The sequence below is a fragment of the Mugil cephalus genome, chromosome 22 (assembly GCF_022458985.1).
Source record: "Mugil cephalus isolate CIBA_MC_2020 chromosome 22, CIBA_Mcephalus_1.1, whole genome shotgun sequence".
In the NCBI taxonomy this organism is placed as follows: Eukaryota; Metazoa; Chordata; class Actinopteri; order Mugiliformes; family Mugilidae; genus Mugil; species Mugil cephalus.
In genome coordinates, this window is record NC_061791.1 from 16187946 (window position 1) to 16203587 (window position 15642).

A 15642-nucleotide genomic window follows, 5' to 3' on the forward strand; every position below is an offset into this window, starting at 1 on the left:
ACAGAAGCTTTTACACATAATCAAATACATCCTTACATATAACCAATGTGAACTAGCAAGAAGAAATTAGCATATGAATAACGTCAGTTGTTACCAAGTCAAATCACTGTAGAACCATTGAACCAGTTGAACTTAGCTTCAGGTTTTCCATAACCTTCTTGTCTGACTGCCAGCCTCATGTGATCTGCTGAAACGGTTTAAATTCACGTCACAGTCTAAAATGGAGAGGAAAAAAAGACCACTCCATAAATGTATATTAAATTCATGAAGTGATTTGAACAAATTAAAAGTGAACATCCTAAAATAAAATAAAAAGTTAAATGTGGATCCTTGAAAATGTAAATGCAACATGCTAAAACCAGGCATTAAAACGTATCCACATTGTTTGTTTTTTTTTCCAATTTATGTGAGAAAGTACATGTCCATTAGACGTAACAGAATATATGGGATTTCTCTTGATTTCTTTTGTTTTTTGTGGTTTTAATTTTGGCGCTGTATAACCTCCATACTGAATACATAAAGCTCTTTTCATTACGGCTGTTCTGTAGAGCAACGTCACGATACTGGGCCATACATAACGGCACATGAGTGGTCACGAGCCGCTGTTATCTGTGATGGTAAACGTTGCCACAGTCCTCGTATTGATTGCCTGCAAGTTAAGCAAAGAGAACAAACTTCACTGCAACACAGTCGACTGCAGGATAACGCTGAGATTTCATCAGAGTGTGTCACTGAGACCAAATTAATCTCTGGCGAGGTAAGACACATTATATAAATGAGAAAATAAATATTAAAACCGATAATATGTATAATTACTTTTGAGTAATGAGAATTATTATTTTATGTATATTGCACTGTATTTTCTGTGTTGAGAAATATTGTAGTTTGTTCTTGTTACTATATTGATGTAAACATACACTTGGTCACTTTTGTAAATATGATGCACTGCTTTAGGTCACTATGCCACACCATACATTTAAGTACAGAAGTAGATTAAAGATGTGATACAGATATGATTGATATATTTAAAATAAAAACTTCACAGTTCAATAAGTTTCCTGTAATATAAAGTCATTACTGTCTTAGCTGAACCCAATCTTGACGTGTCTTTATTTTTTTGCTTAGAAGTTTCTCAGAACCTTTCCTTGCTTTTTCTCCATGCCATGTCATAACTCCTGTTCATTTTCATCCAGATGAAAATAACCTTTATATGTGCAAACTCAACCTGGTGGCTGAAATACGTCTGAACAGTTCCCAGAAGCACCCTTGTTGTATGGTCTGTGTGATGATGTGTGGTAACTTTGTAGACTGTAGAGCACTGTTTCGTGCGGCTCTGCACAAAGGAACTGTCCGGTGATTGCGCTTGATGACGTTGTTTCTCTGTCACTTTCTGTCCGCCTTAAAAATTCAGAAATGCTGCCCAAACTATTTAATTGGGGACTAGTGCGAGGATGTGGTCTGTTAAACAAGGTCTACTTGAGTGTTTTATGATGCGCTGACTCCAACCCATGTGCTTGAGCACGATATTGATGTTGGTACTCCATGTTTTAACATGTTTACAGAGTAAATCCTGATAAACGTGCTCACTTACAGCAACAAGTCGATTACATGTTGGAGAACGGAACTACGGAGCCAAGTTCCAGTGCATGGAGGTCCTCATGTCTCCTTTCTGTTAAGTCTGACAGTTCTGATTTTTGTATGAACTTCTGTAAAATCAATGACGTCACGAAACACAATGGTTTTCCTCTGCCTCGTGTTGATGATTGCGTTGACCATGTCGGCAGTGCAAACTATGTATCAAAGCTTGATCTTTTAAAGGAGTACTGGCTGACACAAGGTGCAAAGGATATTTCAGTGTTAGTGACGCCTGATTCTTTCCTGCAATATCATGTCATCGGTCATAAAATATAAATGGGAAATGATAGAGAATGTAGAATGTGACCTTTGTTGTGAAAGTTCAAGTTCTAACCTGAAGACCACTCTGTCTGGTCCAAAAAGAATTACATTAAAGTCAGAGCAACTGTTCTTATTTTCATTTTGTTGGAGAGTTTTTTTTTTTTAATGTGATTTGCTCAGATTTTCTTTAATTACTTTGATTAAGGAGAAGTCTGATATTTGGCAGCTTGTTTAATTCTCACAAAGAGGTGTACGCATTATGAAAGTCATAATTTTCATACACACAAGTAGACGTCTAAAATTATCGATATCGGGATATTAACCTTGGTATTACGATAGTGGTATCGTACATCCCTTGCAGCAGGCTTATGTGCAAATGTATCTCAATAACATTTGAAGGAATTAAGACGACATTTACAGACACTCCAGTGCTGGCTGCACCAAGGATAAAAATAAGGACTTAAGATGCAGGCCAGATAGAACAAAAGAGAATGTTAGAACAGGGCCGTAGGACCCCAAGATCACAACCCGGTCGGCCAGTGTGTAACCAGCCCTTTGATCTTGCTGTAGATGCCCATGATTCAGGCTGGTGCTGATGGGATTGAGCACTCGGCAACCTATTTTCTTGCACGTGTTTTGGCTTTAAAGCACTTTGAGGTTTATGTCGATTCTTCCAGTCAACCTGCTACTGTTTACACGGATCATAATCCATTGGTGTTTGTTAATCACATGAGAAACCGAAATCAAAGAATAATGCGCCAGGACCTCCTTCACAGACGATGTGATCGCGGATGCTGAACACCTGAGTGCGATTAGTGCTCAGGTAGGAGGAGGAGACTATATAAGGAGGAGAGAGGGGCGTCGGCTGGCTCTCTCTCCATCCTTACCTGGTGTATGCCCGCGACAACGCCAGAGGCCAGGTTGTCATTTAACTTGATCTTGATGAATGCGGTCGGGGTCCTACGGCCCCTATGTGGGCTGGCCCTGTTCCAACTTCCTTTTTTGTTCTATCTGGTCGGCACCTGCAATCCTTTTTAGTTCTTTGAGTTTGACTTTTTTACCCCTGCTCTCTTTAAGTTTACATAAAAACACACAATGTTTGAACCTCCAGCTGTGGTCTGACATCCTTTTTTATGTCATGGGTCTCTTGAGACATTTTTGAAAGAGAGACCATAACGAGCACGGTGTCCACATGTATTCAAATATTTACATAAGGTCGTTTTGACCATGTCAAATGGCCTTGGTTAATGTTTGCTCATTCAGAGAAATTTCTCAGATGCCACAATCTGTACTTCAAACTGTTCGTTTGAACAGAAGAGGTTTTGCATGTATTACTTTCAGTTACCTTTGTTGTTTTTTTTGTTTTTTTTTTAATAAATCCAGCTAGGTCACTCTACTACGCCACAGCCAGAGATGAGGACTGATCACCTATCATGAAGGTCAGAAGACAGGAGGTCAGCACTTGCCTTCGGAAGTACAGCGGCATCTTCCTCTTTTTGGCTGTGTCCGTCTCAGTCTTCGTGCTGTGGAACATGGACATGCTGGTGGGTCTGTGTGTGTGTGTGTGTTTGAAAATGTTATATATATATAAAACTGCCGGGTACTACTGCTTTGACAAATAAGTCTTTTATGTTTGGTAAAAACTGCAAATAATTGTTATAGTCAGTTGTCCACCTTTGACCTAAAGCCATGCACAATGAGCAAATTGTATAATTCATTTAGAAACCTTCCCTAATTCCCTCCCACAATTTGTATTGTGACGCTTTTTAAAGTTTGGTCAATATTGCATAAACGTGTGTGTAACAGTAGCTCGTGTAGCTTATTGTATTCCTAATTTTCTGAAAATTAACTGATCTGTAAAGACTCAGCAGAGGACGTCAATGAGGATTAATGGAATTGGATTTGCTCCATTTGTGGAGTTTGTAGAGAGCCCACTGTCAATGATTCAGATTCTACGTGAATGTCTTCCTCTTTCCTGTCAACATTAGGCATAAACCTAAATTTCTAGACCAATAACATCTCAGTACAGTATCTCAGTACCATTTTTACACCCTTCTGCAAAGCAGACTGATCCCAAGTCCCTGTGTTTTTGAAGCATGGAGAAGCCAAACTCCCAACAGCCCACAAATCTATTGCTGCAGCTTGAACCAACGATTCCTTCAGTTCCCAACACACAATTTATTTTGTACTTTTAATACGTTTTTCTCATTTCTTTACCTTCTGCCAGTTTAAGAAAAAAGTGAAGTCCTCCTTCATCATCCCAACATTTTCGTCCGACCCCTACATGCAACATGGCTTCTGCACTTTCCAACCTCTGTCCCCTAAGGAGGCTCTCGAGGAAGACCTAATACTAGAGTCCATCGCTTGGCCTGAAACTCCCCCTTTGCCATCTCCTCTGTCCCTAGAAGTTACCAGCGATCCAGTCCACAGCAGCTTCACTATTCTCCCAAGGAGTGCTGGGGGACAGTGGCACGTAGGGGATTCGCTTGAGGTTACGATCAAAATGTATGATTACCAGGGTCGCCCCAAGAAGTCTGGAGGGGACGTCTTGTTTGCCCGGCTGCACAACGCCGCTCTCGGTGCAGGTGTGGCAGGCCAAGTGGTTGATCATCTCAACGGCTGCTATTCCGCTGTATTCTCTTTACTCTGGGAAGGACATGCACAAGTTGAGGTGAGGACACTTATCTTATAAAACTTGACCCTAGATCTTCCAACTGTGTGGTTGCTAAGCCATACATATGCTTCTCACTAAGTAACTGTCACCATTTATATCAGCTTTAATTTTTTTTGCACAATACATATGTAGTTTCCAATGACATTGTTAGTGTCAGGACTGGTGACAGGACTCAAACGCAGACCAGGAGTTAAAGTGATTTTCAGTGAGTTTTATTTGAAAACACAGAAATGAGTCGTGGCGTGAGTTGCTGAAGAGTCTAGGCGAGCGCATGGATCGGAGCTCCAGGGGTCTCGGTCTGGGCTTGCTGGCAGGCGGATCTAGTTTCAGGCAGAGGGTGTGAAGGTCTGGTGTAAAGACAGGGAAAAAGCGAGTTAGAGGCAGGTTTACTTGTTGAAGTTAAATTCAGGTTTTCTGGCGTGTCTCATACGAGCTGATGCAACGATCTGGCGGGGACTGGAAGGTCGGACTGGTCTTTATAGGGGAGTTGATTAGGTGACAAGGAACCGGAGTGCAGGTGAGATGAGTAGCAGGTGTGTAGTCTGGAGTTGCCCAAACCACGCCCACCAGCAGCCCTCACACACACATACAAAGTAGCCAGCTCATGGCCAACGGGTCGTGACAGTTAGTAGATTTACTTTTAATTCAGACATGCTCCTTGGCTCCATTTGCAGTGACTTACTATACAAACCATGGTGCTATCAGATTCAGCAGCTATAGTCAAGCTCTCCTCCAGCTTTAAAATTAGCTTAATGAGTTGGCTGAAAATTTGCTTTTGAAGATTTGAGCTGAAATGAGAAACGTGCTATTGTAAATACTGTTGTAAATACTGTGGACATGTGCCCTCTTTTCTTTATTTGCGTTTCTGACTACAAATTTCCTAACCCTGCTAACTTGCGAAGGCAAACCCCAAACTCTTAAAGAAACATCTACATCTATAAACAGGGATCATGGTGAATCCTTACACTGCCACTATATCTAGAGCATCAGTCTTCAACGTTTTTCAGACCAAGGACCCCCAAACTGATGGAGAAATTAAGTAGGGACACCCTACCTACTACATATGTTCAATATTAAATTTGTCCACGTGTTATTTATGAATTTACATTATTATTATTTTATATTCATTGTTAAGCTATTCAAATAATAGGCACATTCACATGCACATGCATGCACATTTAAATTTATTTTTTTATTTCAAACATGTGCAATAATAGTGTGGCGTAATACTGAAGCGTGCATCTGGGATTTCACCTGAATAGGCTCTTGGCCAATTGTGGCCCAATTCATGTTAATGTGTATTTAAAGAAATTTGAATTTGTGGGGGAAATTTTTAAAAAACATAAAAATGTCTAATTGACCAAAGATTGTGCAACCCCCCTGCAGTACCTCTACGGGTCTATGATCTAGAGTAAGGCTACAGCACCCTATTTCAGGCTAAATGTAGAGTTAGGGTTAGGAGGGTGGCGGTGGTAATGGGATTAGGGATAGCCTATTATCCTGTTGGTAGCTAACAATCAACGAAACTGCATATTAAACTACTGAAGATGGCAAATGCATTAGCTGGACTTTATTTATAAGACAGATGCTAAATGATGCAAACTGATCTTTGTATCTCTGTCCTATCAGGTGACACTGGTTCACCCCAGCGAGGCAGTCACGGTGCTGCGCAGGCTAACCGCTGAACAGCCCGACAGAATTAACTTCGAAAGCCTGTTCCGCTCAAGCCTGGTAACTGAAACTGCCACCTGTAACGTATGTCTGCGTCCAACCCAGCAGCCACTGTGCAACTACACCAACCTCCACACCGGTGATCCATGGTTCTGCTACAAGCCAAAGAAGCTCAGCTGCGATGACAGAATTGACCACTCCAAAGGAAATTTCAATCAAAACCTAAAGACCAACGAGGAGATGCTCTTTCAAGAGTGAGTATTATCCCTGGATACAGTATGTTAAAATGTCTAGCAGGAGTTTTGGGCTTAGTCATCCAAGATTCACCTGACAGTCAGAGGAGAATGCAGGTCTGGGACCTTGACGCCAGTGTTTGGTCCAGATTATGTTCTGAGGGTTTTTACATTTGTATACTGCATGTATACTGCATCAGTATTCTGCAAAAAAGACAAGTCTACAAGGGGAGAGAGAAGGACAGAGTTGATGGTTATCCTGGGCACTGAGGCTAACATGTACCAGTATCCTATTACTGACAGATATTAAAACTGACAGTTAAAATCTCTCTGAAGAATTGATCACACGGGCTTGTTCAGTCTTGTGCTTTATCGTCTTCTCACTGCCGACAGTTTCTTATTTTAGACCAAGTTGTTAACCACAGTCTCCTTTTTATTGAGATCACGTGAGCTCCCATGATGTAGTGTGTTGTTTCTTCTGGCACTGTGATCTTAATAATAGCTTGTACAGTGTGTGATGCAACATTATTTTTAAATCTTTCGGTATGTGTAGATTAAAGGAACAAACAATTGTGAAGTTTCCCTTTTGGTAAAATTTCGAAATCCCTGTAGTATGAACCAAACTTGGGATATTTCTCCGAATATTCAGTCTGAATCACTGTTAGTGATTTTCTTTCTTTTTTTTCTTTTCCCAGAAGATGCTCACTTATTATTTTTTTCTACTTTACAAACTGTTACTTACACATGTTTATGCTTTTTTTAACTTCTAGTTGGAACCTTATAGTGCTTCACAATTTTGGTTAAAGCTGCGGAGTGTGACTTTATTGTGTGTGCTTTGCTTCAGTGGTGTCAACATGAAAGTCTCCATTCGAGCTTCAGGACCTGCCAATGTCACTGTGTTCCAAAAAAACAAAGGTAAAGCCCAGTTTTAACTAATTAACTAATACTAGTGAAATATAAGCTGAATGTGCTACAGACTGTTAGAAGAACTCGGTGTTTGTTAGTAGTACATTTCTTGATAGGGAGTGAGGATCTAAAGAGCTATCAATTTACACTTGCTTAAAAAATCATTGGGTACACTTGTGAAAATGCATTCTAACCTAGCAGTCCTGCACTAAATCTCCCCTTCATGACTGTTCTAATATTCAATTTATGGCAAAAATGCATCAGATAAGTGATAATTCAACTGTATGATCATTACAGACGATGTAGTTTGTGGTGCTGGATGGAAAATGGATGAAATGACACAGTTTAACCAACCTCTCTCTGTATAATACAAATGGAAAATGTGAAATAATAAAAGACTGGCAGTAAAAAGTCTATGTTCATTTGCAATTTGACAGCTTGGTCGGCAGACATTTGTGTAAATGCAGCTGTGTTCATTATTCATATATTGACTTGGCACAGATTTGAGAGAACGCACCATTTTGGTCTTTTCATAGATGTCCAGAAATTAAGAACCAAAGCCTGTCTTAACTTTTCATTCTTCCCAGATCAACCTGAAGTGAAGAGCCTCAAAGTCAAGTCTGGGCCCTCTGGCTACTACTACCAGCATGTGTGGCGAGCACTAGGTGGCACCACAGTTCACCATTTCAACACGTCGTCAGCCATCAGTCAGTGTCTGGAGGGAAGGGCTGTCCACCTGTATGGAGACTCCACCATCAGGCAGTGGTTTGAGCACCTCATTGAAGCACTACCAGGTAGCTGGCCCTCAGAGATTTGTGGCCCTAGTTTGATTTTCTTCCATATTCAACCTTATCTGTTTCATTTCTAACACTTTCAGATCTAAAGCAGTTTGACCTGCACAGCCAGGACCAAGCTGGTCCTTTCTTGGCCCTGGACTATGCAAAAAACATTATGGTGACGTACCGCTGTCATGGTCCTCCTATTCGTTTTGCCAGCGTCCCAACCAGCGAGCTGCGTTATATCGCCAATGAACTGGATGGTATACCTGGAGGCCCCAACACTGTCATAGTTATTGGAATCTGGTCACACTTCAGCACTTTCCCTGTAGAAATCTATATCCGGCGGCTGCAGAGGATCCGTGGGGCAGTGATGCGGCTGCTGGCCAGGGCTCCAGGCACGCTGGTGGTGATCAGGGCTGCAAACCCCAAAGCTTTGACGCTCTACGAGACGCTGACCAACAGCGACTGGTACTCGTTGCAACGTGACAAGGTGCTCAGAGTCGTGTTCGAAGGATTGAATGTTCATCTGGTGGATGCCTGGGAGATGGGATTGGCCCACCACCTGCCACACAGTCTCCATCCACAACCTCCCATTATCAAGAACATGATTGATGTTCTCTTGTCCTATATATGCCCTGAATTGTACTAAAGGTATGCTAGGTTTAGGTATTAACCATTACTGCTACCAAATGACCAAGCTTGACACATTCCAGGAGATGCACGAGTTCACTAACGATACAGAAGCAGGTTAAGAGGAGGTCATGTTGCAATGATGTTTCATGCAACCCATAGTAAGCCAGTCAACGTTGTTCTTATTACAATAGACTAAGAAGTCATTCATTGGGCAGCAAAGCAATTTTTGAGTCTTTCTGATCTTGACTTATGGCCCAGAGCAGGAAACTTAAAGTCCTTCACACTTAAAAGGAGTCACTAAATTCCATAAATTCAGATCAAAATTTAAACAGCCGTGACATGATGACATCTGATATGACAACAAACCAAAACTGACACAAGATCATTAACAGATGAGCTGCTGGGGTGATTAATGCACAAGAGACTGCTTTCATCTAGCTGGCAGAACTGCAATTTTAGAATTACTTGCAGTGACTATGTGTCTTTGTGATATTGTGATTTGTGCTGGGTGTTACATGTACTGAATGTTATATGTGCTTATATGTCCTGTGTATGGACTGTAAAAGCAAATTTGACGTTGAGGGGAGGGGCCTCTGTGGATCATCCCACAGATACTTGATCAGTTTGGGACCTAGTGAATTTGGAGACCGGGTCCTTGTGCTATTCTTCATGTTTTTCTTGTGTTCCTAAACCTTTTGTGTGTGTGTGTTTGTCAGGTTGCATCCTGCTGGAGATAGCTGCTGCCATCTTGTGTGTGCTTACATGTGTACTTGTACAACTGTCTTTGAGAGAACAGTTTTAGTTTTCGACCATTGATGTAGGAATAGATTGGGACTAGATTAAAGTTAGGGTGCAGGGTTAGGGAATGCAGATGCAAGTGTTAAATACACATACTGCATCTGGGATAATAATAAAAAATCAACAAAATAGGTTTCCGCAAAAAATCTTTTAATGAATATGTTTCATATGCTCAGGTAAAGAATTTTGAAAGCTGTTTGTGGTAAGATGTTAGAAACCATACTACAAACGTTGCACTACTATATGTAAACTTTGATATATCTGAATCCAGCAAAGTCCTTAGCAAAGTGACACAGAAATATATGATGAAGTAGCCTTCATGTTTTGCATCTTCATCTCAACTCTCTTTTACTGAGGCGATAACATATTTTAAAAGATTAAACCTTTTCCAAAGTCAGACATATCATTCAGGTGCGGAATAATCAGGGTGACCAGTGTAGGCACCTCTCACTCAGATTTGATCATCATTCTGGAGGCCTTGGCCGAGTAAGGTGCAGGAGGTTTCCAGGTGAGCCAGTGGAGGCCTGAAGCCCAACCGATGTGGTCACCAGTAGGATGCCATTCTCCGTTTAGACTGGCAGAGCCGCACTTGCTGTACCACCAACCGCCGCCCTCCGAAAAAGCACACTTGTTTTCAGCAATGTCCCCGAAGATGCATGGGGAGCAGCCGTCGTTGTCACGGTCGATGGTGCTGAAGCCATAGCCGTTCTGGTCAATGCCTTCATACGCACCACGGATAGCGTCACCTTTGAGCAGAGATGGACACAATTTAAAGACAGAATTCAGAGTTCAAAGGAATTCACTAAGCACTGGTCACACCAGAACAAGTTAGTCTGGCTACACCAGACTAACTCATCAGAATACGAGTCTGGTAACACTCCATTTGAATTTCAATGTGGGGTGTAATTCAACCAAAACAGAGAAATGCAATTGGATAGTTACAACCAGTCAGAGAATTTTCTACAAATGCCTTAAGGGCACATTCAGTACTAGCATTTACTTAAATAAAAGGCATTTAAGCTTAAATACAATCCATATACAGTTCATAGGACAGATGATATCTGAGGAGGTAACAGCATTTTAAAGATGCTTCAGTACCTGCATTTCCGCTATATGTCCCAACGTTCAATCTGAAAGCTGATTTCTCATTCCCCAGTCTAAAGCTCTTGTACTCAGCGTAAGCACTGCCACCCTCGTGGTCCCACAGGTCCACTCTCAAGGTCCACTTCTTAGACTTGTTCTTGGTGAGTAAGAAAACCTTCTTCAGACCAAGCCAGTGGTCCTCTGAGGGAATCAGCAGAACGCAAAGAAAAGGCTTCCTCAATAAACAAAACTGTGATGTTAGCATTGCCCTATTTTGTATTAACCAAAGGTCTTTTAGAACTACACAGGCATAATCCTTAACACACGCAGCAGTTAACAGGTTATTTACTCACGTGTCAGGGTTCCAAATCCATTTTTATACTCTGCCCATTTTCTGTTGAATGAGACAGTGGGTCCGCTGCGTTTCTGAAACACGGTCCATCCTCCATCTGGAAGCATCTCACAGTACACCTGAGCAGGAAGTTCAGTAAACATTCAGTATGTTAAGAAAACCAGATGACAAAAATAAAATCTTTTATCATAAAATCCATATTTTCCACCACAACGCGATTAATTTCAGTTGCACTCTTGACTTAAAGTCACAGAACAGAACAGGCAAGCATTTTAACTTTGCACTATGAGGTCACTGACATTCTCAATGACCTCATCTTAGTAACTGTTGGCCTATGCCAAGTAGTACTTTGTGGTACTTTGTAATAACTTATCTCGTCAAACCAAACACAGAGTGTATTGTGTCTGATAGTGCTCCAGTGTAGTCCTTTCCCGTTGTGGCCTAACATACAGTATAATCTGATGTGATTTTTGGAGTATGATGCTTTTTAGTAGCCTTTCCGAAATGAAAAATAAAGTGGCAAAATTGTGACAATGAAAATCTGTGTTTGTCTGCACTAAGCTACACAAACATTTCATCTCATCTTCTAGTACTTATCCTCACTAGGGTTGCGTTGGTTGCTGGAGGCTATCCCAGCTGTAATCAGGCGAGAGGCTGGGTACTCAGGGCTATAAACATACATATATCTGACGTATAATATTGCAGCGTGCTGCTGGATTCCAGTTGGGGACTGAATAGGCTCTTGGCCAATTGTGGGGAACCTGACGGAGTCAGCGTGTAATATGCGGCTTTGTAGTGGCTCAGCAGCAATAGGGGCGGGGCTTACTGAGTACAAGAAGCTTAAATTTACAGGTGGTACTCTGTGTGAAATGATGCTATTATTAAAAGCAATTCAGTTGAAGAACAGAATTATTCAGCAACAAAGTACAGCATTCAACCACCACAAATACGAATGACCTTGTGTGGTCTGCTGATTATGGACCTTCTCTGCTCTTTAAAAAAGTGACATCTCCAACATGTGTACCAAACACTTCTTGTCATGTGAAGACAGACCAATGACAATATAACAGGCATTTTCTTTTTTGCATAAACACAACACGTTTAACAAACAAAGACACAAGTCTGTCTATGTTTAAAAGGAACTTCCACTAGCACATTTCATTCCCTGTCCCCTTACCCTAACTCTGATCATATTTAATAAGTGCCTAAGCCTAAATCTGACAAAATGTTGATATTCCCAAACTGCCTTATCATTTCGTTAGTAGCTGCCTTTGTGGCTTCAGCAACACTACGTTGCTGAATTGTTGCCTTCTACATGCTAATAGCGTCACCTTTGAGCAACGATGGAAACAATTTAAAGACAGAATTTAGGGTTCAAAGGAGTGCTATAAGCTACTGGTCATACCGGAACAAGCTAGTCTGGCTACACCAGACTAACTTCGCAGAATACGAGTCTGGTAACACTCCATTTGAATTTCAATGTAGGATGTATTTCAACAAATACAGAGCAAAAATACCTCTGCATGCAACTGGATAATTACAACCAATCAGGGCATTCTCAACAAATGCCTTAAGTTCTTTTAACTGGCTGGTTGAGTTATTTCATTTGTTGTTTGTTATCTGTTTTGCCACAGATGCGACGTGGATGATGTGTTCAACACCAGCAAACCACCAGGTACAAGCAGTAATTGTTTAAACTTCAGGCAGTTCTCACCTTGAACGTAATCTTGACTCCAGCTGGCTGAATGGAATAAACCCCACTAGGTGCTTCTGGGTTGAGAGTCTTAATCTGTGAGCAGTCTGTTCCTGCGTTTGACACGAGAATAAAAAAATTAAAAAAAAAACAGAAGAGAAAAATGACCAACACAGCATCTTTCAATGTAATAATATTAATCTCTCTCTAAAAAAAAAAGGTCCATACCTTGAGGAGAAACCACTTTCTGCAGTTTCTGGCAAAACAACAAAAAAGTTTTTAAGTAAAACTTGATCTTGCATAAATATTTCTAATCAAATTAAAAACAGACATTGCCGCGCAGTAAGGGAACTTAAATTGTTCTTGTCTGAAATACATAATAGAAAGAACGGGTAGAAGGTTTGTGCGATGCTTGTTTTTACCTGAGCTTGTCCTGTGCAGATCAAGAGAAGTGACAAGACGAACCCACAATATCCAACCACGCTCTTCATTTTGACCTGCATGAAACAGTGACATGAAGTTCACAGCTTGACTTTTAAAAGAAACTTGCAAACAAAAGAAGTACATATTCACTGATACAACACTAAAGTGTAGGTTGTTAATCTCCAAACATGTACCTGCGTTCAGATGAACCTTGTATCCAAGAGGAGCAGCACCTTTTCTCTCTGGCTCAGTTACCGGGCCTCTTTTATAGTCAAACTAAACACTGTCACTTCCTGTATGGACTGACTGGGCGGGATACACATTGTGTATTACACTAAAAAAACGTGCTCTGTTTTCACTAAGCGAGTAATATAACTTTCCTGACTGCAAGGGAGTCGCTGTAGAGAAGTATTTATAGGACTTTCAATCTGTTTGCCGCTCCGAGGGTAAACAGCATTCCAAGGCCAGGTCAAACAAGAAAAGCTGTGTTTAAAATCCTGTTTAAAATCCTTGTGGTTTGATGATACATTCATGGTACTTTAAGAATAATAACAACAATAATACATTTTATTTATAAGCGCCCTTTAGAACCTCAAGGTCACTTTACAGTGAGATAAAATGAAGGTGAAATAAAAAATAAAATAAACATGAAAACAATAATATATAACAGCAAGGAAACACTACCCTACTCTTGAAGTGGCTGCAAATTTTATCCCGGTTTTATAGAGCACTCCCGCAGAGATTTTACCAGCATCCTGTGATTCTATTATTAATGATGAATGATGAAACTGAAAGCTTTTTTTTCTACAGTTCATTATGAAATATTACAGGAACTCCTCAAAACTTACAATAACTCAGTCAAACAGGCCAGAATTTCCCACTTCCATGAACTAATCACAGAACACAAAAACAACCCCAAATTCCTCTTCTCCACAATAGACCGCATAACCAACACAAATTTTAACAGATCATCCAAAATACCTAGTGACACCCTTTGTGAGGACTTTGCAGACCACTTCAGAGGTAAAATCAATGACATTAGGTCGAGTCTTTTACCTCAACAGATTGTAACCATTGACGCACCTGGATCATTGATTTTACGCGAGGAAACACTGGAGAGTTTTGCCCTGGTTGATGCGAGGACACTTGGTCGAGTTTTCTCCCAAGTAAAGCCCACAACCTGCCTTTAAAACCCAATTCCCACACCGTTTTTTAAAACATTTTATGGATTCTTTGAGGAACAGCTGCCATATATGGTGAATTGCTCTCTTCAGACAGGTGTCTTCCCCGCCTCCTTTTAGGTGGCGGTGGTGAGGCCCCTTCTGAAGAAGAGCAATTTGGACCCAAATAATTTTAACAACTATTGGCCAGTATCCAACTTGCCATTTTTAAGAAAAATTATAGAAAAAATTGTTTTTATTCAAGTAAATGATTTCTTGAGTAGGAACAACGTCTTAGATAAGCATCAGTCTGGTTTTAGGATGAACCACAGTACAGAGACAGCCCTTTAAAGATCTTAAATGACATCAGGTGCACTTTAGATAACTATAAACTCACAGTCTTGGTTCTGCTGGATCTAACCAACGCCTTCGATACAGTACACCATCATATTTTAATTAACAGACTGAGGCACCTGGTCGGCCTCTCTGGCACTGTTCTTAACTGGTTCATCTCATAATCTCATACCTCTCTGATAGAAGCTTCTTTGTAAGTTTGGATACCTGTTCCTCAGTAACACATGGGATTGAGTGTGGGGTTCCCCAGGGGTCAATTCTTGGCCCAACCTTCTTTAACTTATATATGCTTCCCATGGGGGGCGTCATCAGGAGACACGTAATAAACTTTCATAGTTATGCTAATGATACACAGCTGTACATCGCCGTGTCTCCTGATGACACAGGGCCTATTGATGCCCTTTTAAACTGTATTTTAGATATTAAGTCATGGATGGCAGAGAACTTCCTGCAGCTCAACCAGGACAAAACAGAGGTTTTAGTCATTGGTCCTGAATGCCAGAGAGAGAAACTTTTACCAAAACTACAGGATTTTAAGATTTCACAATCTGTAAAAACTCTGGGCGTGATTTTTGAGTCTGAGCTTAGTTTTATTCTGCATATCAAAAATATTACAAAGATAGGTTTTTACCATCTCAAGAATATAGCCAGAGTCCGCTCATTTCTCTCTCGGGCTAGCACGGAGCTGCTTATGCATGCTTTTACCTCCTGTCGCCTGGGTTATTGTAATGCTCTGCTCTCTGGTCTTCCTAAAAAGAACACTTACAATTTACAACTTTTACAAAATTCAGTTGCTCGTGTGCTGACGAGGACCAGAGGGCGAGAGCACATTACACCAGTTTTAAAATCGCTGCATTGGCTCCCCGTGCGTTTCAGGATCGATTTTAAGGTTCTTTTAGTAGTTTTTATATGTCTTAACGGTCTTGGGCCTTCTTATTTGTCTGACTTACTCTTACCGTATCAACCCTCACGACCCCTGAGGTCCTC

General features: G+C 40.9%; 2 protein-coding genes across 4 annotated transcripts; one reads left to right on the forward strand and one right to left on the reverse strand.

Moving 5' to 3' along the window:
* The first annotated feature begins 573 nt into the window (after positions 1–573).
* Positions 574–9919, forward strand: LOC125000379 (NXPE family member 3-like). 2 transcript variants are annotated; one of them, XM_047575907.1, is made up of 7 exons: positions 574–757; positions 3280–3440; positions 4124–4567; positions 6200–6495; positions 7319–7389; positions 7968–8174; positions 8258–9919. In XM_047575907.1, exons 2-7 carry the CDS (start codon positions 3330–3332, stop codon positions 8806–8808), a joined length of 1680 nt encoding a protein of 559 aa, XP_047431863.1. In that variant the 5' UTR covers positions 574–757; positions 3280–3329; the 3' UTR covers positions 8809–9919. The 2 variants fall into 2 exon arrangements, with proteins under 2 accessions (XP_047431863.1, XP_047431864.1); XM_047575908.1 differs by lacking the exon at positions 574–757 and adding an exon at positions 2782–2816.
* On the reverse strand, positions 9729–13509 carry LOC125000380 (angiopoietin-related protein 5-like). 2 transcript variants are annotated; one of them, XM_047575911.1, is made up of 7 exons: positions 13336–13509; positions 13141–13215; positions 12947–12974; positions 12740–12831; positions 11027–11144; positions 10689–10874; positions 9729–10336 (listed from the first exon to the last, which is right to left on the reverse strand). In XM_047575911.1, exons 2-7 carry the CDS (start codon positions 13207–13209, stop codon positions 10038–10040), a joined length of 792 nt encoding a protein of 263 aa, XP_047431867.1. In that variant the 5' UTR covers positions 13210–13215; positions 13336–13509; the 3' UTR covers positions 9729–10037. The 2 variants fall into 2 exon arrangements, with proteins under 2 accessions (XP_047431867.1, XP_047431866.1); XM_047575910.1 differs by lacking the exon at positions 13336–13509 and having other exon boundaries at positions 13141–13221.
* Positions 13510–15642: the final 2133 nt, after the last annotated feature.

Coding starts and splice junctions, on each gene's coding strand:
- LOC125000379 (XM_047575907.1), top strand. CDS start 3,330: ATGAAGGTCAGAAGACAGGAGGTCAGCACTTGCCTTCGGAAGTACAGC. Junction 3,441..4,123: donor TGTGGAACATGGACATGCTG/GTGGGTCTGTGT, acceptor ACCTTCTGCCAG/TTTAAGAAAAAAGTGAAGTC. Junction 6,496..7,318: donor GAGGAGATGCTCTTTCAAGA/GTGAGTATTATC, acceptor GCTTTGCTTCAG/TGGTGTCAACATGAAAGTCT.
- LOC125000380 (XM_047575910.1), bottom strand. CDS start 13,221: ATGCAGGTCAAAATGAAGAGCGTGGTTGGATATTGTGGGTTCGTCTTG. Junction 12,975..13,140: donor TCTGCACAGGACAAGCTCAG/GTAAAAACAAGC, acceptor TTGTTTTGCCAG/AAACTGCAGAAAGTGGTTTC. Junction 10,875..11,026: donor TGGATTTGGAACCCTGACAC/GTGAGTAAATAA, acceptor TGATTCCCTCAG/AGGACCACTGGCTTGGTCTG.